This window comes from Chaetodon auriga, chromosome 9 (assembly GCF_051107435.1).
Source record: "Chaetodon auriga isolate fChaAug3 chromosome 9, fChaAug3.hap1, whole genome shotgun sequence".
Taxonomy (NCBI): Eukaryota; Metazoa; Chordata; class Actinopteri; order Chaetodontiformes; family Chaetodontidae; genus Chaetodon; species Chaetodon auriga.
The window spans coordinates 26,879,625-26,904,811 of record NC_135082.1 but is presented as its reverse complement, the minus strand read 5'-3'; the positions used below and the strand labels follow the sequence as shown (position 1 = coordinate 26,904,811).

At 42.5% G+C, this 25,187-nt stretch overlaps 1 protein-coding gene across 4 annotated transcripts in view; it reads left to right on the top strand.

Annotated features, from left to right (window-relative positions):
• Nucleotides 1–25,187, top strand: part of glra1 (glycine receptor, alpha 1) — a 99,772-nt gene that overhangs the window by 22,021 nt on the left and 52,564 nt on the right. For 2 of the 4 annotated variants that reach the window (XM_076739238.1, XM_076739236.1), the window contains exon 2: nt 1,817–1,941. In XM_076739238.1, the coding sequence (XP_076595353.1) occupies nt 1,817–1,941 (125 nt within the window). Of the gene's footprint in view, nt 1–1,816; nt 1,942–2,232; nt 2,245–11,314; nt 11,354–25,187 lie in introns of those variants that run through there. The other 2 variants (XM_076739240.1, XM_076739239.1) reach the window with 2 other exon arrangements.

Genomic DNA, 25,187 nt, shown 5'->3' with positions numbered 1-25,187 from the left:
TGAACCGTATTGAATATTGAGCTGACACTGACATTCACTGTATACAACAATACATCGAACATGTGCTTCCATCCTGATTCTGGTGGTAACATGGGAGCCAATTAGAGAGCTCTCATCGTTCTTGGATTCATATGTATGTCACATATTGTTTTATCTTTTTTCTATGGCAGTAATTCTCACATGCACAAGCTGTTTGGACAACAGTCCATCACCTCTGTTCATGGTGTGTGTTCGTGTGTGTGTGTGTGTGTGTGTGTGTATGTGTGTGTGGAGCGTTATTGACTGTTAGCGCTGCAGTATTTGTATGTCTGTGGGCTAAGGGCCACACTGGGGATTTGACATTATGCACAGAGCATCTAATGAGCATGATGTCCTTAATAAGGTAAAGAAGTAAACGGTGCAAATACCACGAGCTTATTGTAAAATCAATGTGGCACCCAGCAGGACGCGGAGCTGGTTAAGTGAATTAGAGCATTAGTTTGAATAACCAGTGAAGGAATCTCCAGTCAGCATGGACTGTTAAAGCTGACTTTTTTAATTATTCAGTCTTAATTAAATTAAATAAAAGAAAATGAAATTAAATGAAGATAATCTTAGTTGAAGCCCAGGTGCAGGAGTAACCTCCAGGATTCATTTTCTCAGTATTCATCTTAGTGAGAATTGATAGAAAAATTCCTCTATCAGGATTTCAGACACACATTTCTGTTGCATTTAAATGTCTCATTTCACGATAACTTACGATTTGGCTTAAAATAACTGTCTTTTTTAGTTCGGAAAACTTTTGTACCACAGCTTTAAGTTGCACTGATTTTATCATCTCATTGTTTGTTCCGTGGCATAAAAAAATGTAGTTTTCGTAACAATCCCAGCTTACTGTTACGTCCCGGTATTGAATTTAATATGAAATCAAATTAAAGCGGAAATGTGCTCTCAAAACACATTTAGATCATTCTGACTTCTGCACAAAGTGAACACTGGGAGTAAGAGAAGTCGACAGCATTTTAGTGTGTCGGTGGTCCCACGCTTCTGTTCTCTGTGGCTTAGGTTCCTGCCTCAGCGCCTGTCAGATCATGAGCTGCACTATTTTATCCTCAGGTTAAAGGAAACGGTGTCCCGAAGCCTCCAAAAACAAACATCGTCTTCCTCCGATCTCACCAGCTCCGCATTGGTTCCCGCCATATGAACACAACAAATCAGCAAATGACCTACTTTACTTTCAAGTTTACTCCCTCAAACCGTGTGGTGACACTTCTACTCTGTACAGCCATCATCCCACCCTGACTCGTGTTTCCATGTTCTGCGGGGATGAGACATGAAACATTAAGGATGGGTGTGAAGTGTGAAGCAGTGATCAGTTACAGAGAGAAAGGTGGTTTGATAAGACGGGACTGTTGAGAAAAATTGTGCAGCAACGGGCCACCAATGAAATGCAATTACCAGGACGTCAGGTGTTCGTTTCCAGACATCTTTAATGTAAATCAAGGTTGTTTTGAGCCATTTAAGCAAAGGACCAATGCAGCAGTTTTGTCCAGAGAGTACATTCATACCATCCGTCTGTTGTCGGGCGACTGTGACCTTTAACTCTTGGCCCTTTTCTCTCCTGGGTGCTTGTAACGCTGCCAGACCACTATTGCAGATGATAAACTGTTTTGGAATCAAAACTCAGCAACTGACACAAAGACTGTGGATGTATTGTGACTACAGTCCAATCTCACGTTCATCTTTCTGCCTGTCAAAAGATCAGATCGCAGCACTCTAGTCATCACTCTCTCTCTCTGCATCTTCGTCTTATCATATTTACCTTTCTGTCTTCCAGCTTGGCAGCGTCGAAAGAAGCTGCAGCGAGGAAAGCTGCCTCCCCGATGCCGCCCTCCGAGTTCCTGGACAAACTCATGGGCAAAGTTTCGGGTTACGACGCCAGAATTCGACCGAATTTTAAAGGTAGGAGCTGCCACCAAGACTCAGTCGGATAAGACAGGAATGTAGCCAAAGAATATCCTGAGAAATCCTGGTAATGTGTTTCTGCATTTCATCACCTTCTCTTAACACCTTTTTGAGAGTTTAGCCGAGGTTATCGCCCAGAAAGGTTTGTATCCATTTATTTTCTCAAAGAGAAAAGAAGAAAAGTCGATTAACACGTGTGTTACTAAAATTCTGTTGCTTTGTGTTTAATCATCTCATTGTTTTTTTGTTGTTCTCAATTTGTCGATCTCTTTCATTTGCCTTTTGCAGTGTGGAACAAAGGTAATTCTGCCCATTGCTCAACATGCTGAAGACAGAATTAGGCCATAAGTGTTAGACCCAACAACCTTTTTTTGTTTTTCTTCTACAAAAAAAACAAAACAAAACGGCACATTTAGCCCCAATCAGAAAGTTCCCATTAAGATATTTTAGGATCTCGAGTTATCATGGTGCTAGTTGGCTACATTCCTTGGTGTCCACACAGTATCCTGAGTGCTTGTTTTGGTGGTCAAGGTAATGTGCCTCTCTCCCACAAGCGTGCTGCTAAATTTGATTTCATGATGATGATGATGATGATGATGTTGGTGATGATGATATTATAATATTTAGTAACCTCTCCCTGAATGGAAGCACCCATAAAGACACATGTCAGAGGTTTCTATATTAAACTTCCTCACATTAGGAGCACAGTCTGGACATTAATAAGTTTGTGTGACATTAGAAAACTGGGGCAACCCTGCATATTCATTTACGCATATGAATAATACAACAAGTTTAAAATAATCATACAGCATCGCAATTGGAACGTGGGGAAATCTCATGGAAAGAAAAAGTGGAATTGGCCTGAGCTTCACTTTGTTAACATGAACTGATATCACTGATGTTACATTTGAGCCTTGTTGCATGTTAAACACTGACACATCTTAGTTTCCAGAATGGATGTGAGTAATTTCTATTGCCGTATTTTTAATTCGTCAGGTCATTTGTGTGTTCTGAGTGTACAAAACATTAGCACCGTTGTGATATTCCACCTTCCTCTGAGTTCTCGTCTTCAAATATAAAAATCCCCTTTTCCTACCTGCGTTTCTTTGTTCAACATGATAATTTATATGCAGGTAGTGACCCGTGACAACCTTCTTGACACCTTTCAATCTGAGGAGTAAAGCTTAATCTACTGTCGCAGTCACTTGAAGTTGCTCTTGGGATGGACTTTGGTTCAATCAGCAGGGAGTGGTACATGTATTTTCCCTCCAAGTTTTATTAAAATCAGAGCAGTGGTATCTGTGAGGTCAAATTTCTACCTAGAGTTGCAGATGAGGTCAATATTATATCAAATTGTGGCCTTTGGATTGGCAAATTTTCTTCACTATTGACGATCCTCAATGCACTTTTTGTAGTGTTTTCTTATTCAGATGTAATAATTTCATACACTGCTGGTCTGATTTTGGCTAAACCAAACAGAGGGTCAGAGGTCGCAGTGGCCTGACGGCGTCCCTGTGAACATTGGAACTGATGAAACCTGGAGGGATGATGTACTGTATCTTGTTACTGATTGGCTGTTGCATCTCCTCTTCATCTTTACAGTAGATTTTACCGGTGAAATCAGTGGGTGTCCTAATATTTTGTACACTGAACACACAGGGAAACAGACTGCGAGAATGTGCAGCAGTGAACCACAGCTTATGTTTATGAATGCTGCCATGGAGCTTTTTTTCTTTTTTTGCTGAGCCCATAATGGCATAACCCATTATATGATGATCTTTGTAAGAGGGATATCTCAGCTCATGCGAGATAGAATTGGGAGGGGTTTTTCCGTGACTAAGTGTGTATTATTAAACCTGCCGCGGCTGCAAAACAGCTGAAACTGCTCGTCCTTCCTGACCTGCCAAGAATTTGTTCGGGTGTTTTGTGAGGCATCGGCGTGAGTCAATTTTGGAGACCATTTCTGTTTTTTTAATTTGATTTCTCCTCAGTTCTGGTTGGCAACAATCCAGCGTGATTTACTGCGACTAGTGCTGCATTGACCTTTAGAAATCAGGATTTAAACAGGCCAGCATGACAGTTATTTGAATTTATGGCTTTTATGTTTTTTTCCGTTCTTCTAATGTGATGTAATAAAAAAGTTAAATGTAGATGAAAGTACTCTCTGGCAGTGTGTTAGACATGCATATAATGATAACAATCCTCCAGCTGACGTCAGCGAGCTTTCAAAATTCATCAGAAAATGACTCTAAAAATAATTAATGCTCTCAAACAGGTATGATATTTTCTTTTGCTTTTGTCCGTTGGTTTAATGTGTACCAAAGCAATCTGTGATGAAGACGCACATGCTCAGGAGGATGAGCACATCTTTTATGTAATCTGCTGAGCTAATTGTGTCAGGGGCCATTGTTAGCAGACAGGACCCGATGTGAATTTCCAGACTCTGTCATGGCTGTCAGGTCGACAGAGCGGCATAGCGTGAGCTCTGCGACTTGCTCATTCATACGGTTTCTCTTTTTTTGTGTGTGTGTCCCCTACCAGCTAACTACGCCACTGCATTAATCACATTCATGAAATAAACAGCTTGACAGCTCTGCCCCATAATAAGCTCTGGGGGGAAAAGGAACAATGAAGTGTTCTTGTTCGGCAGGAGAGGGAGTCATTGAGGGGGAAGGCAAAATGGAGGACTGCACTTGTGCAACAGTTTTCAAATGCTTATCAGTCAGCTGATATAGTAACAGCTACTGGATTATGGGACAACTTTTAGAGAGTAATTTACTGCTGAATTGTGCAGACTTACCATGAAAACGGATCATTTTAGGTCTATATGCTGTGTAATTAGTAAAATCCCCTGGATGCCCTGTTTGAGAGGCCTAGTTTGGCATAAGAATAATAATAAAATATCAATAATAATAACAGATTAGATATTGGACAAGAGAAAATGAAATACCGTATTAGAACAGTTGTAGAACACCAAAACACTTGAAAATGTGTCTGAACTGTAGATTTCTTCTTCATCAGTCGGAGAGGTTCACAATGACAGTTTGATGTCGCAGCGTTTGCTCAGAATCATTATTCAGTCTTTTAAATTCACAACTGACACATCAGAAATAATGGTGGCGCCAGTAGTTAGCTTGCAACATAGCTCGCTAGTGAGCAAGGTAACTCCCTAGTAAGCAGCCTTACTCTCTAGCAAATGAACCAACTAGCTTACAAACTAACTAGCTAATGAACTAGCAAACTTAGCAGCTGCAGAACAAGGTCAGCCTGCTTGCTGATGATTTCCAAGTCAACTCACGTGCACATAAGTCAGAAGATGCTCATTGGCTCTTACCTAACTTTGACCTGCTTTCTAGCTGTGTTGTAGGCTAGCCCATCAAAGTTGATGGATTTCATGATCTACACGCAGCCTACTCAACGAAAAGACCAGCTCTCGCTTTGAAAGCTGAAAACTGGCCAGTTAGCCCTCCTTTGTAAATACTGGGTAGTGAACATGTTTGCTCGTTGCCAGTCTCATTAGTTAGTAAGCTTGCTAGCTAGTTTGTCCACTTGCATGTTGTTAGCTCAATAGAAAACGTGTGTAGGTGCCGCCATTCTTTCTGAATTCACAAGAGATGAAAATGATGTGTCCGTATGCTGCGCTGAGGGGTTTGGAACAAATCATGTGATGTCAAACAGCCTTCATGAACCCACACCATAACCTTTGATCACAACATATAAGAAAATAAAAATGGGACGCCAAGCTGGCAAAAACACAGAAAACCTAATTCTAGAAGTCCCTCTGGAATGTTGGCATGTTTAGGCCTGCAGGCAGACAAGGATACCGGAATGCGGCCAGAATGGGGAATGTTTTATCTTCAGCATAACGGTACAGCTAGTTTTTGCTAAATGCAAGATGATTTCTCTTCTCTTCCGCCTCCACAGTTCACACACGCACCTCATCAAATCAGCGCCAGCCCCGCTAATTTTGCCGTGCAGCAACAGTGGATGGAGGGCGGGGAGGGAAACAGGAGAGGGAAGAGATTTGCCGGAAGCTACAAATGTGCCAGCATGAGAGGAAATTACACTGATCATGACCGGGGGTCCACTGTGTGGGCAAAAAGCTTCCGATTGATTTAGCAGGTCCTTCCATCGGTGAGAGAGGAGGGCAAACACTCCTGACACATTCGGGACGAGCCATTTATAATCCATGAGTTCATTCATTCTTTCATTCTCTCCTCCTGCTTGCGTTCGTTGACTCCTCTCTTCCATCCCTCGTTCACTGATTCATTCATGTTTTGATACCTCTCTTGATTCCTTCCCTGCTCTTTTTTTGTTTGTTTTGTCCCTTTTTTCTGTACCCTGCATATTCTTATCCTTTTCGTCCTTCACCAATCAATCTTTCATTTTCTTTCAGCATTTGCTTTTTACCTTCTCTTTCTTTCCTATAAATCTTTCTTCCATCATTTACCAACATATTCCTTATTTCTCACTGTAATCAAGTCATTTTTGATTTGTGTCCTTTCCTTAAATGTAGTCTATGCATTCACTTGTTCCTGTCTTCCGCCTTTTCTGTCAACTTTGCAACTTACATTTCTCCTTTTTACCCTGCTGTCCTTCCTTCATCCCTTCCTGAGTGTTTTTTATTGTCTAGTCTTTTCCATTTTCCTCTTGCATGGATGAAAGACAAGGTCATTAGTGCAGTGATCACCCCATTCATCTTCTCCCCTCCCCTCTCCTTTGACTTTCCTCCACTCCTCGGGCCGCCTCTGTATTCCAGTCTTGTTTACTGATCCCACTGATTTGTGAGACAAATTGGACTTTGACTCAGTTGACCAGCCGTGCAGGCGGCAGTGGAGCTCATAGAGCCAGAAGAGACTTTACAGTTCTTCAACAGTGAGGACAGGGAGATGCAGTAGCACGCAACACCAGGCCGTTCTGATCAACTAGCCCCTAGTAATGAATGGCCACATGGTGCTGCAGAGATAAATTAGTGTGTGAGCATGAGAAAGAGAGATAGCACTTACAGAGCGAGCCAGCAAGGGAAAGGTGTGTTTGTGTGTGTGTGTTTGCACATGCTGCAAGAGTGTTTGTGTGATTGCTCTTGCGCGTGTGTGTGCACTTGATGAATGGTACAGGCTACAGCTGCGACTCCCCTCTCCCTTTCCGCCATAACCTTGTCCGTCCTCATCACTCAAGCCGAGCGGCAACGAGGACGACGACCGCGAGCGAGCTTCTGGTTCTGAGCTCAATCAGAATGAGCCAGCTATCTATTGCCGCCGCCCCTCCACCTCCGTTTCCCCCCACAAGACAGGAATCAGTGGCTGGAAAGACCCTGAACGCATCAGCAACCTTAAATTCAGTGTGCATCCTGGTTGTGCGGGTCTACTTCAGCAGGTTTTCTTCTTCAGCTCTCTGGAACATCCACTGTAGCTGCCTTAGCTGGGGTTTGCTTCTTCAGATACAATCCTTTATTTCATGCTGCTCCCACGGTTGGTTTGGCAAAGCTCCCTCCTTCTCTCTGCTCTTAAACCCCAGTGATGATCAGTGTAAAAAATCCTCTGCTGAGAATCCACCACTGTGTCACTTTGGCTCTGAGCTGAATGACACCCTCTTTCTGGTCTGAACTAGTGGACATGAGTAAATATACAAAGAACGGCAGTATATTTACATGTTTGGCTTCCTCCTGTCTCCTCCTCCTCTCTTTTCCTCTTTCTCTTTCTCCAAAGCTGGAGTACTTGTTACTACACAATGCTATACTATTCTGTGCTGCACTTGTGTTGTACTGCACCCTCCCTGTTCCCCTCTGCACCTCCTTTTCTCCTTGCCAGGGTTGATCGTGCCGAGGTGGGACTGTAGTTATTAGCTGTCGGAGCTTGACGTTCATTTGGTGTTATCAGCACTTGTTTAATGGCTACTTAATGGGATTAATGGGCATAAGGTAATGAGCGTGGGATGGAGGAATGGCTGTGGGGAAAGAACGGATGGGTCAGGGAGGGGGAGGGAATTCAAGGGAGAGGTGAAGCAAGGGAGGCAAGGAAGGTAGCCTTGCAAATGGCTAACCGACTTGGATTGCTTACAACATGAGACTGGAAAGAACTGCAGATAGTAAAAGTGCAATTCAGGGCCTCACGCTGCAAACACAGAATAAGTTTCCACTAGCTTAGCGCCAGAATATTGACGCTAACACAGTTCCCAGTGGGCTACAGTACTGCTCAGTTATGTATAACACTTGCAGCAGACATGAATAAGCAGCTCTGAGATACAAACTGTGATATCTACTCCCTCCTCTTATTTTTATGTTTTCGAGAGCCACTTTCCACAAGGATGCAAACACAGAAATCTGCTGGAGTGAAGGGACATCCTTGCCCAGAGGAAGGTCTCGTGGCTCTTTTAGTATTCTAAGTAATGGCCCTATCCTTTCCAAGCCAGGAAATTTGGATGGGGACTATATTGCACAGAATGAGGAATTTTAATGTCATCGCAGAGGTGACTCTCCCCTGAGTTATGACAAAAATATTGATCACGCTTCAACGTCTAGTGGGAGGAGGCGGAACGGCAAGGGCAGCGAAGAGAGGAATATTGAATAGGGTAATAGCAAAAGGCAGCCAAACGTACGAGGGCACTCCAGACGGACTGAAAGAGAGACTGATAGGAGGGTGGGGGAGACGAGTGGACAAATGAAATGAAGCAAAGATGTTTGCACTCATTGTGCAGCCAAAAGTAGCAGTTGAAATCTGTATATCATCAAGAGCTGAAAGAGAAATGAACAAGATGATAATTAAAGCCCTGCCAAATGAGCCGTGTTGTCAAAATGAATGAACTCCGTATCTCGTCAGTCACACGCTTTGCTATAAATACCTCACATCATTATAGTTTCTTCTTGATCTAAAGATAGTAAGAAACGTGGAGCTTCTTTAGCTAGAGGCGACACAAAGCTAATCTGGGATGTGTAAGAACGGTTGACGGCTACATTACTCTGTCTCCCCCCTCTGCAGTCCACTGGTCCATGGCTAATAAGTTTATAAGGAGGGGAATACTGCTTTATAAAAGGCCATTCAGTCCTCCTGTGGAATCCCATCACACCTCTAATTACAAGCTTGAGGAAAAAGGTTTAAGCCCACCCTATCAGCCGAAAAGACCTGATGAAGAGGTTGACACATAATTGTTTACCACTGTGACACAATCACGAAGGCGGTAAGCTGCTGTTTTCAGGCTCTATAGACGGGTGTAATCATGCAGCCTGGGAGTACAGCAAACAGGAAAATCCCTGTACTCATTTTTTTTTTTTTTTTTTTAAACTTTGTTTTCAACATAAAGGCGAGGCTTTTTTGTTTTTACACCTCCACTGCAAAGCCAGGAGAATTGATTCTGCACAGTGCTAGTAATTAGCTCGCGTTATGAGATCCTCGCTGCCAGCAAAGCAAAGCCCAAAAACCAAAGCTGCTGTGGTTTTAATGCCAGGATCAGGTGCTCAGATGTTCGACAGGCTGCCTGACGCTGGGGCTAAGCCCGGGCTTAGCCCTGACACAGAGAGATTGCCGTGCGTAGAGGAGGGAGGAAAAATTGCCTTTCATGGATTCAGGCAGATTATAGAGTTTAAGTCACCTGTCTACAACAGTTCATGGTCACGACGAATACTTTCCATCTATCTTAGGAGCCATTTCCCCTTTTTTTTCGGGCTGACAATGACAGATTACAATATCGCTCCCAGACTTCTACTCGGCGTAGTCGCAATCCCTCACAATGGCAGTTGTCAAGTACAGCAAAGGAGGCCAGGCCCAGTTTACTCAGTTCAGTGTCGTTCGGACGCAAAATAGGACATCAATCAACAAATCTCAGCGATGAGAGGACATTTTTTTGGCTTCTGTTCATAGTTTAGAGTCTTTGGAGGAAAATGAAGCTGTTCATTTTGATGACAATCAAAGGCTATGTGGTGACATTTCTAACTTCTGCTCCGAATTAATTGCAAAGAAATATATTTGCTGTCAAGCACACAGATGTGATTGTCATTTGCTGCGAAACCATTAAAAGTTTGAAGGTCAGAATGAGCTGTGCGCTGCTCGACCTTTACATAAGGACATTTCTGGATCCTAGAAAGGAGTTTCAGCTCAGAAAGAAGCGACATGTGCAGGAGTCGTGTGAGTGTATTTTTCCTGAAGAGTGAAAGGTTGGGTGTTGTGGGGTTGGTTGAGTATCTGCTCATCAAAGGACAGTAAAATATGTCTTTGCCTCTTGTACTCGCTTGAACTTTCTTTGCATTGATCTTCAATGATACATCGGACTCAGTCTTTTTTGGATCAGACGGCGTCTTTCTTAGAGCGAACAGGGGAAAAGGCCTCGTCACTGTGAAACAATGAATCATTTGGCCTTAACTTCCAATTCCTAGACATTAGCAGGTCGGCATTTTTCTACTATAAATCAACCTCTTTGGAGAATAAAAGTTCCCTCTCTGCAGGATGAATGAAATTATGTGGCCCATTTTGAAGAAGTTGAAGATTTACATTTTTGGGGGGTGGAAGTAGAACCTTTTGTCATTCCGATGGGCTCCATTTCAGCCAAATGACTTCAAATTAATGGCGCCCATTTGAAGAACGAAGTAGAGTTTCATTTCAGATTTGGAGATCATTTATCCATTCCTGTGGGGTTACAGCTCCATTTCTTGTGCAGGAGTCGAATTATTGCGAGGGACAAAGAATCCATTTTGAGAAATTTGTTACTAGACCGGTTCATTTCATTTGGAAGTCAGTCAAGTCATTCTGGAATATGCAACTCACCACCAACCTGTTGCCCGAAAGACAAGAACAAAAAAAAAAAAAAAAAGTAATTTCCTCAAAGGCCGAATGAGGCAAAATCTAAACGAAGCCGGTTTGACATGTAGTCTTTGCATTCTCCCCGCCCTCCTCCTCCTCCTCCTCCTCCTCCTCCTCCTCCTCCTCCTCCTCTCTCTCCTCTTTCTCTCTGGCCTCTTGCATCTCCTGTAGTGCATTTTGCTAGTCTTACTTCAGCTCCTCTTGACAGAACTGCATTGCAACCCTCCTCCTCCTCCACCACCACCTCTTCATCTCAGTGCATCGCCTCTCCTCTCCTGCCCGCTGCAGTATGGCAGTAGATTGTTCCTCTACAGACTCGTGCATCCCTCCTTCCTGCTATTGCCTTCACAGTATGTTGCCCCTCCTCCTCCCTGCCCCCCCTAAGTCTCCCCCACTGCCATACACTCACCCCCGCTGAGTGTTGGCAGCAGTGCGACACCTTAGATAATCGAGCCTTGCTGTCTTGTTCGCTCCTTGGTAGACAAAGCGGTTGTTTTCCTTAACGAGGACAAACAACGTATAGTTGGTAACGTGTTGTTAGAATATGCTGTGTTTAATTCTGATCTTTTTTTTATTAGACCCCAAAGGCTCCAAAAATGAAGCTACTCACAAGAAAGGTACTTTCCTTTTCTTTTTTTCCCTTTCTTTTCTTTTTTTCTTCTTCTTTTCTTCCCTGACCTTGGTTTTGTGTTTGTCTCATGCGATGATGAGGCATTTTCCAAATGTTGAGAAAACTGAGAATGTTAGGGAAGTTTTTGGTTTGCATATGTAGAGATTTCCTTGCATTGTTATGTCAATTAAAAATGACAAAAATGTTGTTTTGTAGAAATCACTGTAGAACATCTGTTGACAATTAAAGCATAGAAGTATTTGTCAAACATCAGCAATATTTCAAGCTTCACTTAATTAATTGTGTTGACACAGACACTTTTCTCCCTTAATGTCGCGCATAATTGTTCCATTAGTGGCAAAACATGTTGGACAGAATTGTTCAGTGTGACAACAGTTACTTTTTCCAACACAGCAGATATTAAGCTTTCTGTCCCAGACTCAAGTACACCTGATTCCTTACCATAAAACTGTCAGTTCTGTCTGGGAAAACAAGGTCTTCTCTGGGAAAGTGATGGTTTTTGTCTCCCTCACGAAGGCAAATGCTGACACTCAGCTCTTTTTAACTTTGTGTGTGACCTCGCATCATTCTGCTGGTCAGAAAAACTTTAAAAACTGCCTTTTCTGCACTTGATTAAAGCTGATGTGTAAGCCTAGATGTGACATATGGTAACTCCTGGTGCAACACATGACCAGACCGAGCGTCGATGTTTTACAAGCTGTTCTACAGCGTTTGAACCATCATCATGTTTTCATTTCATTTAGACAGTACATACAGTGCTGCATACAGTTCATTTTTACTATTACAACATACTGGACAACTGTGGGTGAAGTAGCTCGAGTGTGTAGTAAGATGTGTATAGTGTTGTTCAGTGTCCCTCTGTGTCACCTATCAGCTACTGTACCTGACAGCTGGGAGCTAATGTTACCACAGATCCTGACTCAGCACAACCTTTACTAAGCTCAGTTGTTTCACCCGAAATTGCATTTGGGTCCTCATTGTGTTCTGCAGAGAGAAACGAAACAAGCTGAAAGTTTCTCATAGAACAGCTTTTGGGCATTTTTCCAAAACTCTGCAAGCACACAAAGGAGTGACTCAGGCCTTCGTTTTCATAAAACACATGTCTTGTGGTATAGTATAGTATAGTATAGTATAGTATAGTATAGTATAGTGTGTAGTAGAAAGATATTCAACCCTGATTCCAAAAAGTTGGGACTTTGTGTAAAACATCAATAAAAACACAATACAAACGTGTTCCCACATTCGGTGTTAATGATGTTTTGCACAGCATCCCAGCTTTTTTGGAGTCAGGGTTGTAGTATCACATGGTGTACAGTACAGTATGTACAGTATAGTACAGCAAAAATAGGATAGGGTAGTGTTGTTGTAGAGTAGTCCAGTGCAGTACAGTACAGTATATAGTATATTTACTGTGTATGACATATAATATTGCAATATTATAGCACAAAACAGTAAAGTACACTGCAACAGTAGTACATCGTGGTTCAGAAGTACAGCATGTAATAGTATTTTACAGCATAATAAAGTGCAGTTTTTCTAGTACAGTACAGTACAGTATACTATAGTGTAACATAGTACAGCAAAGTATAGTGTAATGTAATACACTATCACAGCATTAGTGTCGTAAAGTATAGCATAGTATAGTACATAACACTAAAGTGAAGTGCAGTATCATAAAATACAGTATAATGAGGTAATGAGTAAAAGTACAATGTAGTACATTATAAAGTGCGGTATACAGTAACACTACATTAGAATACAGTCGAGTACAGCAAAGTATAGTACAGTACATTAACATACAGTTTAATATAATGTAGTACAGTACATTAAAGTACAGTACATTAGAATACAGTAAAGTATAATATGATACAGTATATCAGAATACAGTCGAGTACAGTATAACAGAGTACTTTACAGTACAGATTAGCTTTGTAACACCTCCTCCATTTATTCTGTGTTGAAGAATCTCTTTCAGCCCATTTGGCCCGTTAGCTTAACATGCTAACGCTCGTAGCGCAGCAGGCCCTTTACACAGTGGCTCCTGTCATTCGTTACTAATGTGTATGTGGCCCTAATTTACATGCACAGAGAGGAAGCCATGGTAGAACCCCCCCATACACACTCCACACAGTGCTTCATCCTGCAATTAGTGCTGCAGGACTTTCCAGGCAATTACTGTTGGTGACGGAGCAAAAAGCTGAGGTGATGCACTGGGCAGTGTTTTTGGGCCGTGCTGCCAGACACAGTAAATGCAGGTTAAGAAAGCTAATTTTAATGTTTCCGGCTGAAAGAATATTCCTCAGTGAGTATAGCAACAATGCTGAGGAAACACTGGTGGTCCCAATGCTCAAAGGTTGACTCGGGCGCCTTAAGAGTGAAACAAAAATTCAGCTTCAGCAGCGTGTTTCTCCGCAGCACTGCAGATATGATCCTTTTGTGTGTGATTACTCTGGGTGACTAATGCTATTGAGATAGACTCTGTTGGTTTGCAGACTAAAGACCCCAATTACCTCCTGAGCTTATTCTGCTGGCCGGTACTGTCAGCTTCACAGGAGACAGCGTTTTATATTAGCAGGCAGCAGCCCGTCTGCCTCCAGGCTGCTGCGATGCATAACTTACCCACTGGCTCAGCGGAGGGGAAAAAAAATGCAGAGCTAATAAGAAATAATTTCTCATTTTAATGTTCAAATAAGAGGGGGAGAATTATAGCTGAAGAAGTTCAGAGATGTGTTCGAGGGAAGAGACTGTCAATCTTCGTGTCATAACACAATATTTCTAGTAGTGACTTGAGGCTTTATCAGGAAATGACAGCAAAAATATGAATGTTTGTAATTTCTTCTTACGGTGATATGCCTCAGCTTCATTGTTTTAATAACTTAAACTAGAGCTAGACTTTAAAGAGATCTAATTCCACTGTGTTAACTAATGGAAAACTAGTGGACTTGCACAATAGTGCTGTACAGTCAGATGAGCATTTAATTAAATGAAGGGTTTGGACTACACCAATACCAATCGAAATTAATCTTTTGTCTTCATTTATACCAAGATGGCTTCGCCTTTATCATTGCTGGGTGTATGAAGTCATTGTGGGCAGAGCTACAAATCAATGAACAGGACTTCTTTCCATCAATACCATGAAGACTCAACAACAGCAGCCTTGTTACTTTATCCTGTAAAATTACGTATTCTCTATTTGATGCACCTTTCTATTTCCTTAAAAACATGAAAAGGTCTGCCATATGTTGAGCTAAGAAATCCTCATAAGGATTTAAGACTAAGCCATTTTAATGTAAATGTTTCCTCTGGTTTCTGCTTAAAGATTTGACGTCTTCACATTGTCCCAGACAGTTTCTCACTCTCCAAAACTCCCAGATTTGGAACATAATACCAATCAGTTCAGCTAACCTTAGCCAGTTAGCTAAAGAGAGAAAAAAAATAATGTGAATAAAAATAAAAATAAACTGATACTAATGTTAAGATGTTTTAGCGAGTATGCCAATCATGTAGTTTACGATAAAAAAGAATATTTAGGTGAGAGTCTGACATCATCTAAATAGAAAAAAATCAGTTTGATGGATGTTAATGAAATTCGATCATGTTTCTCTGTCAGAAACAAACAGAATCAAACCTCCAGTGTGGTCGTCAGATGTTGCGTTAAATCACCTGAAAGAACTATTGACAACTAACCACTTATCAGAAAGGATTTGGCGTGCTGCAGATTAAAGCTCATTGATTTGTTCTGATCATGATTCTCGCTTTGCGCAGCAAGTAATAAAAGTATTGTATTTCCTCTTTGTGCTTTGACTTGATCTGCTTCCAGTATCCTCAGTGGGACCCTCACTTACTTGTACTGATGGTTATTGACATGCATGCTGTCATCGCAAATGATAATGCTAATTTTAAGCACAAAGTAGCGTGCAGGCTCATCTCTTTAATCTACAGAGCCGGCCGGCTTCAGACAACTTTGGTGGAAATGCCAGTTTTAGAAAAGGGGAGGACAGCAGAGGAGACATGAAGGGAAAAAGATTAGTTTAATGTAGAAGGAGGAGAGGAAAGATGTAATACGCAAGCGGTGAAAAGGGGGGATGGGAGGATATGAAAGCAAAGGAAAGGCAAATGCGAGGAAAGGAGAATCTACCAAAGAAATGGGCAATGAAGAAACAGAAAAGAGAAATCAAAGAAAATGAAATTATGAAGGGTTGTTAAAAAACAAACTCAATTAAAGGACAGTAAAGGGGATGAGAGTACATCAAAGGAAAGATGGAGAACGGAAAAGCAAAATGGAAAAAGGATGTTAAAGAAAAGACATTAAAAAAAAAAAGATAAGACACCAAAAGAATGCAAAGGTGAAGGAAAGGGAGCAAGTGAGAGCAAAGGAAAGGAGAAGGAAGAGAAAAGATGAAGACAGGAAACAAAACAACAGCAGCACAAAGGTGAATGAATCAAACACACCTGAAGCTGAGCACACACTGAGGACGACACGTAGGAGGAAGGTGAGAGAGGAGAGCGAGGGGGGAGGGAGGGAGGGAGGGAGGAGATTTCTCTTCCAGCATGTTCAGCAGAATCCAGTCAGCAGGTCAGGGCCCGAAGCCTCGCCACGGCCGCCGTCCACGGCAGCCGTTCTTCCTGATTAGAGCCTCTGCGCTGCTCCTTCTGTTGTGAGACGTTCAGCACATATTACACACAACTCACCTCCTCGCACCGCAGCTTTATGCAGATTAATGTTAGGCCAGGGGATATTTGTCTGCTAACAGATTCCGGGCTCTCCTTCCCCCTCGGTGCCGTGCAAGAGGCCAGAGGATTCAATCTGTCTCTGCAGATTTATGCTCATTCAAGTGCCCGGTTTCATGGAGGACAGCTTTGTAATATGATTGCATAGTGCTTGAAGAGGTGACACTTTAATGTGACGACTGCAGGTTGGAGCATATTGCCGTTACTTTACTTTTATATTGAGAGCGAAAAAAAAAAAATCTGCTGCTATGTAGATTTATGCTTATCCAAGTGGCCTGTCTCATGGAGAACACCTTTATAATGTGATTGCACAGTGCTGCAGAAAGCCAGCACTGCAAAATGTTTACTGCAGGCTGGAGCACAGAGCGTGGTTTCAGAGAATGTAAAGCAGAATATCCCCTCATACAGATTAATGCCCATCCAAGTGGCCTATTTTAAAGAGTACAATATGGCTGCACAGGCCTTTAGAAAGGAAACACTTGGGCGTGATTGCAGGGCTTTCCTCAGCTAAAGAAATTCCAATAAATCCTCATCCACACATGACAAAACAAGCCATTTGTCAATGCCCTCCAGACACGGCTCATATGAATGTTCCTCTGCACCTCTTTAGTTACAGTCTGGTTAAGTTTCATGAGGAAAATCAACACGGTTAAGGTTAGAAAAGTGTTGCTTAAAGGAAACCAGTGCTGACTGTCGGTGGGAGGCAGGAAGTCACAACATCCACCTCAGAATCTTTGGGGAGGGGTTTAAATAGCATACACACAAAATCAGTGAAATGCTTACGTAGCTGAAATACAGCTTTTGATTAAAGCTCAGAGGTAAAGTCAGACCAGACATCCAGTTTCAGAGGCGGTGCAAAAAGCCGGTGGCTGAAAATCACCAATCTGACACCAAATCCACACACGATAATCAGGTACATGTGTCCAAACGACGCCGCAGCACAAGACATGATGCATAAAAACCCTCTGCACACGTCCAGATCAGTCACGTTCCTCAGATCACTGACTGAAGATCAAGGCCGACGCGCTGACCGTCCATAATGAGCATTTTGTCTTAATATAAGGACATTTGTCACTGTACTTTGTCAAACTTTGAGTGAAAATGAAGAAAAATCCATCTGTTTATTACATCCTCTTATCCCACGCAGAGGCAAAATAATGCAGGGTGTAAATGGAAGTAAAGATAAAGTACGAGTTGTGCTCATGGTGGCCTGAGTGCTGCAACAGGAAAACAATATTTAAATCAAGAAACCTTTTGGTTTCCGTTTGTAATATCTGAAACATGAAGAGAGGCGTGATGATACTGAATCGACCTGTTTTATCAGTGAGGCTGAGAGCGCATGCAAATGTTTGAGGGATAAGGTGAGTGGGCGTATTGTGTGTGTGTGTGTGTGTGTGTGTGTGTGTGTGTGTGTGTGTGTGTGTGTGTGTGTGTTTCTCCACTAATCTCACATGACTACCTACCTTCCTCTCAAGATGATTAAAAGCATCAAGCTAACAGCAGAGCATCACGACACACACTGATTTATTGAGCAGATGATTATCACACACACGCACACACACACACACACACACACACACACACGCACACACACTCACACTACAAACAATCCATCTGCACAAACACACGTTCAGGCAAACAAACATGCAAACAACAAACAGGAAGGATCAAGCAAACACATACGCTCGTGTTCGTGCACACAAACAGTCAAACACACACACACACGACACTGACCACATTTCTGTGTTTTGTACTTTTTTACACACACACACACACACACACACACACACTTTGCAGCATCACTACCTTGCAGTAATCCAGCGGAATAAAGCTCCAGTCACTTCCTCTCTGTCGCCGTGCTGACGCCGTATGGCTGCTATTGATTTCTGTCCCTCTGCAGTCAAGAAGCTGCCAGCCTGTCATGTCCGCCCGTCACTCAAAGCTGGCCTGGAAAGCCCTTCAGGGTTCTGCTTACTAATTCACTGCAGGCCCAGCTCACTCGCATATTGTAGAAAAATGTGTGTTTCGCTCTTTTACATATGGAAAATGAAGCATCATTCAACTCACCTGAAGGAATTTTTCTTTACCTTTAGGGTCAAAATGATGTGTCAAAGGCTCCTCCATCCACAATTTGAATCCAGTAATTGGTTTCATGCCTTCATTATTCCTGAAATCTTCCTTCAAATGTCTGGCTTACAGTTCTTCAAGGCCAATAAATAACACTTTGAAACACTCAAATCCATTTATGACTGCACCGCCATGTAAAGAGTGAACAGTTCTCTGTGTTATTTCATCACTTCAATGGATGAAATTCAATAGAATTAATAGAAATTGTAATAGAAAATTCCATTAAAAGACCAACAATTTGTAAGTCCCTGAGTGAAACGTCCTGTCTGTGACTCTCAGCCTTGAGACATCTTTAAAAACAGCTCACATGTAGCTCAAGTTTCAGTGTTTCAAAATCTCCGTCATTTCCTACAACAATGGAGCTCTATGGCACAGAGGAAGAAGACATCACACACAGATACACACACACAGTATTTGTTAGTAGGATATATAGCAGTGCTTTTGTGTGTGTGTGTGTGTGTGTGTGTGTGTGTGTGTGTGTGTGTGTGTATGTTTTCATATGATTTGGTGACATTGAAAAATAGATAGACACATACATACATACATAGATACAGCGGTATGTTTTTCAGGGTGCTCTGACCCATGATTAAAACATAGATGACACACTGTGTGTTAGAATAATATGTATAAACAGAGGGAATATGGGAGAGAGGAAGTACACACGCACACACGCGCACACACACACACACACACACACACACACACACACACCGTCACAGAAACCGATCATGCTCACAGGCATGAATGCCAATTTTGAGTAAATATGCACAGACAAACACACACACACACACACACACACACACACACACACACAGAGTTAGAAAGAGAGCGCCTCAGGTGATTTCTGACCAGGCTGCCATGCATCCATCCATCTCTCCATCCTCTCCTCTCTGGCTGCCTCCCACTTTGAATACATTTTATCTCATAATGAAACTCGAATACCCCGTGGCTGAAAGAGAGAATGCGAATGAGACGGGAAGTAAGAGTCAGAGTGACAATGAGACAGGGAAAGAAAGGGAAAAGCAGCAGAGAAGAGAACAGATTCATGGAGAGATGAGGGGAAGAGGAGGACTAAAACGTATCGTAATGGCATTTCTCCTCCCTCGCTGAGGAGGAAAATGAAGTTTTTTCCCTAAAGTTCACTCTGTGGAAGAGGTGATGATGGATGGCTGAATATGTCTGCAGGAGAAACCGTCGTTCCTCATCTCACCGCTCCAATTAAAGTGTGACAGGAAGTGTGTTTTCCCCTCACCGCTGATCACCTGCACTGTTTACTTCCTCGTTTAAAGTCAAAAGAGTTTTCTGTTCTATAGGAGGCACACGCTTGCATATGTGGGAGAATAATGAGAGCGTCCGTGTGAATGAGGAGGGATGTGGCGTGGAAGAAGAGCCACAGCATCTGCGTGGGGATGAAAACAGAAATAAACATGATGGTGACGCAGACAGGTTCTTCTTTCAGGGGTTGGATGTGGCTTCAGAGAAAGTAGACTTAAGGAAGAGGGAAAAAACAAGTCCTGTTTCAATAGAGTTTCATTGTTGAGTCAGGAGACGGACGGTGCTTTAATGTTTCGCCGCCTTCGAGCATTTTCTTTTCTTTTCCCCCGACGTTTCACAGCCTTGATGTTTATCTCCTCCTCCGTTGTCGTGTCTGGATGTAATAGAGGAGAAAAAATCAACAAAACAGCAGCAGCAGAAGGAAGACTGAGAGATATTCTCCCTCTTTTTCCGCCTGTAGTCCTGTTTGTCGACGTGTGCAGAAAGTCAGGGAAAATCCTTGAAGGGTTGTTAATTTGAGGGGAAAAAACCAGTTCAGCATGTTTATTATGAATGCTGCCAGATTCATCAGGATGGAGTCCACAAGCAGTGTTTGACCAGAATCTACAGTCTTAAAGCAGCGCTCGCAATTAGGATTGTTCTTCTGTAAAGTTTGAATTGACAAAATGATCAAAATATATTTTCCAAAGAGGGGAAGATATCCTGACTTTTTGTCCCTGATATTGGTCCTACATTCCCCATAATGCACCTCGATATCAGCATCTTTTGTTAGACCCTAGCCACGTTTTCAAAACCGCCCCCTTAAAGCTCTGTCGCAGTCAAACTTGATATACTTATTGTACACATGTCCAAATACCTTCGTGTACTTTTAGTCCAGTCCTGTTTCAGTGGTTCGCTCCAGTGAAGGGAACATCACACAGTAATGCTGCAGACTACAGTCTCCTTCCAGCTTTGTGCCACAGTTTGTGTTGGTTTTGTGTTTCAACACATCACTGCACAAAACCTGATCCATAAAGAAATAGTTTTCTCAGTTTGGGGCTGAAGAAGTTGATTGATTACTGACCTCAGGCCAGTCCAACACCTTGGATGAACTGGAACGCTGACTGCGATCCAGACCTTCACCCAGCATCAGTGCTGAGCCTCACTGACCCTGTTGCACCTTAATGAGAGCAAATCCCTGTAACCAGGTTCCAAAGTGTGGTAAAAACCCTAAAACCAGAGGAGTGGAGGCTGTTACAGATGCAGATTAAAGCCCATGGCTTTGGAATGAGATGTTTGTTTGGGCGTCCTTATACTTTTGGCCGTTCTGGCTCTGACTCCAGTACAGAACCAGATACTTAATGTTTCAGGTAACGTAGTAAATAAGTAAAGTTCAATATGCATAAAAGACACACCTGCAGCACTCTTCAGGTGTCCTCTGCATTTGTGGCCAAAGACCCTTTGAAGGTTTTTTCTTCTACAGACTCAGTTTTATGGCTTTTAGCAAACTTTTATAAGTTGAGCTGAGTAACTTCCAGGAATATAAAGCTCTCAGCGTTTGATAAAATGTTCATTATTTCACTGTTTCACTATTGAGTCAGGAGATTTATGAGGCTTTAAAGTTCCCAGGGAAATTTTTTTTTTTCCTCTCGCTGGCATTTCAGCTCTGATGTTTATGCACTGAGGATAAGAACAAAATGATCACCTCCTCAGCTGTCGTGTCTGGACATAATGGCGGAAAAACAGCGCCTGAGAAAGAAAAACAACCCTCATCTCTCTCTCTCTCTCGGTCCGGCTGCTAAAATGAACCATGTTCCTCAACTTCCATGAGCATGTGTGGGGAATATATATTAGTTCAATAAAAAGTAAAACTGCTTTCCCCGGACCGTATAGCCTACAGAAGACGCCCTATAAATATTTAATGTCTCACAGCCATTGTAGTATTTTTTGCTGAAGGCAGCTCAATTGTAAAAGAGGTGCTCCTGCGTACTTCAGAGTATTTTTCATATCATTTGTAGCCTGCGACTTTTCTCCTGCCCTCGCCTCCCTTCGCTCTGTTTTGCTCTGTGCCATTTGTTGCTGTGAATAAATTCGGCCTCACCGCTGCAGCGCTGAGCTGTCACTTAGAGGAGTGCAAATGAGGCATCAGGAGAGGAGAGAGTTAAATAAATCATCGGAGAGCAGGGCAAACACAATCCTCCTGATACCTGTGCTTTACAACCCTGCTGGCCTGGTAATGGAGCGCACCCCGTTCTACCAAATATACTCTCTCCTTCGTGTGAAAGCAGGAGGTGTGCGGGTGGGCTTCACCTGAAACTCACATTAGAAAAGACCCGCCGCCTTGATGTTTGGCGGCCAATCAACAGGACGGTCGCAGGCATCGTTCTGCTTTGTGGACAGTTTAATTCTGCAAAGACTGAGTCCTCTTTATGAAGACGAACGCGGCAGTACAAGCATCTTCACTGCTGCTCTGACTTGTGGTCGGTTTGCTTAACGCTTCTCTCGGCTGCTTCAACTGTTGCAACAGTACGACAAATAGTGAAATCCTTCCTCTGCATTTAACCCATCCTAAGCATCAGGAGCCGTGTGCAGCGACTGTGCGGCACCTGGGACCAGCTCCAGTTGACTCGGTCAAGGACAGTGACAGATTTCTCACTGTGGACAAAGTAAAACGTGGAGCTCGTTGTCTTTTATCCTCCAAGCAGACAAATTTAATTTAGTTGTACTTGAAAGTCATTCTCTGCTCATTCAGACCCATCAGTGAGGTGTTTTATTTCTTCAGGTATTTTTCTATCAAATCAAGGATGCCACTAAGGATGTTCGTGTTCCTTTGTTGGAGCACGTCTCAGATCTCCTGGTTCAGGTCTGACTCTGGATTCAGAAAACGTTCATTTGTCCAGTTCTTGGCTGAACTCTTCTGGATCTGAAACTGAAAGAGTGAAAACGCCTGAGAGGGAATTCTGCTGTGGGATGAAAATTGCATCTTCAAGCTGTGAACCTTAAAGGGCCGCAGAAGGATAAGAAAGAGGACAAACTTCTTTTTCAGTTGACCACAATGTGGAAGGAGTTTTAAAAGTCTCTCATTTGCCCAAAGGCTTATGGATTTTTCTCATCAAAACGAAATTCTTTAAATTAAATTATCAAAATTGGAATGAAAAAAAAAATGTGACAGCAGTAGAAAAACATTAACGAATGCTCGAGACTCTGCATTCTTATTCAAGACATCAAAGTTCAGCACTATTGACTCCTTAAATGAGACCAAAATCGTTTATCTTCTTCCACCAACAACATCTGGCAGTTTGATTTCCTGAGCTCATCAGAAGTTTCTCGAAATCTAAACCAAACAGAAAAGACCGTTTTGTTGTTGTGCATTCGAGTCACATGTTAATTTATCAGTTCCAACCCCGTCTGCTAAATTCTGTTTCCTGTGAATCCATCTAAAACCAGGAAACTAAAAGTTTTCTATTAACATAATGACGAAATGTTGTATCACTTTGTAGAAATGTTGATACTTAACGTTCGTTGACATTAACTTGTTTTCCACCAAAATGTGCGATCTGGCCGTACACCATCCACTCAGAGTGACTGCAGCATCATCCGGCTCTTTAATGGTTATGTTTAGGAACTGGAAGCACTCAGTTAATGTTGTGGAAAGATGATTGTCTGTTTTAAAAGAGAAAAAGTACGATTTTTCAGAAACATTCATCCAAAATCGTGATGAGAAAGATAACCTTAACCAAAGTGCTTGACCACAGACAGTCTGGACTCAAACTCTGGATTCTGGCCAACAAAAAGTGACTTTTAAGTCTGAGACGTGAAGCGACGTCTGTTCTCTGGAGCTCAAAGGTCTTTCTTTCTGAAGGTGGACGTCTGCTGCATCCTTATTCATCCTAATAAACAAACAAAGCGTGTCACTTTCCTATCTGAAATGGAAAAATGAGCAGATGTAGGTTTTAATTTGGTTGTTTCAGAATGTGAAGATGCTTCTCTGTCCTTTCCTTTATGCTGCAGATGCATCAGTTCTTACTGGGTTTGTAACTGTAGCAGAAATAATCAGAAAAATGCTCCAAACACAGCAGATTATAACACAAAGTGGCTTCAAGTATCAACTGGGCGTGATTGGATTTTCACCACTTCATTGGCAGCAGTGATGCTCCCTGCAGTCTTTATGCACCTGCTATACCATCCTAACATATGGCATGTGGTGGACCCGCTGTTTCCAAGACGCTTTAATCCAAAACGGCCTCCAATGTCATGAGTGGAGACATTTCTAATAAGAGTAGCTCTGGTGGAAGTGGAACGCTGCATCTTGGAACAGGGATGCGATACATAACCAAGACTGTGCCAAGCTGCCGTGTCCTCTGCGATGAGAAATCTTAATTCGAGGTAGTGTTGATACGGCGACGACAGTAAAACGTCCCACAGGCTCATGTCTGGGATCCACACCCTCGCTCGGCAGCTCGGTGCCAGCGTTAGTTTAAAAATCACAACGAGGGCGAGATGTTACGTCAACTCTGGAAAAAAGCTCCAAGTCTGCTGAGGGAGGAGCGCAAACCGGCCGAACTATTAATCTTTAAAAAAGCAATTACGGGCATTTCCCTGGCAGGTTTATCAGGCTGTCATCTTCATAGCATCTCTATTTAGAACTATCTACTTCCTGGATAACCACCAAACACTCTCTCCTCCCTGTCAGCTCTGCTCCGAGGTGAAAAATGAGTAGATGATGATGACCGGCGAACGACACACTCTGAGAACTAAAAGGTACTACGAGGAACCAATTTGGTGAATCAGTGCGAGCGAGCGAAGGGAATAGTCTCAGTGTCACTACACCTTGTGTATGTACTCCATGTTTTGTGCAGGTTGACAGCTGAATGCACTCTCACATTCTGTTATTTAGGTAAATGTATGAAAACCTGGAAAAGCAGGTTTACACTCTCCTTTAAGACATAATTATGTATATTTATAATTAAGAAAATCCTTGTATTCGTGAGTTATAGAGATAAAAAAAAAAAAGTCTCGGGGGAAAGCATTCAAGTAAATTTGGTGCAATAAAGAGTTGAGCTGACCTCATTTGAAGCCATTTACACAAAGAATATTAAGTCTTTTTGACTGATTACATGCTGATTCAAACCTTTTAAGCCCTCACTGTCAGAGCATGACGTTCAGACGTCTTTCAACAAGCTCATGAAACCTGGAAGCTTCTAGAAAGAAATCGTGCACACGGAGCCAGAGAGCTCAGGGACTGTCGGACTGTCTCCTCAGCGAGAGGCTGCGGCGGCTGCAGTTAGCAGAAGTGCTGAGAGGCCGAGCCGAGCCGAGCCGGGCCGTTTGTTTCATCCTGCTTTATTGCTGTTGTCACTTGTTTTTAATGAAAGTGGAGTTCGGCTGAAGAAAGGGGGCATTTATTCATGCCGACGCACCTCAGCAGGACTTCAGCACAGACGCTGGCCTTGATTGGTCTCCTCAGTGTGTGTGTGTGTGTGTGTGTGTGGGAGAGAGAGAGAGAGAGAGAGAGAGGGAGAGAATAGTCTAAATAATTCATATACATTTTTCATAAAAAATAATAAACTCTCACCACTATCAGTTTAATCATCCTGGCATTAGATTTGCTTCGTGTTGATTCGATGTACGGTGGCCAGCAGGGACAAACGGTGAATCCACACAGAGCAGGACTGTGTTTAGCATACTTAAATGTGATGATGCAAAGG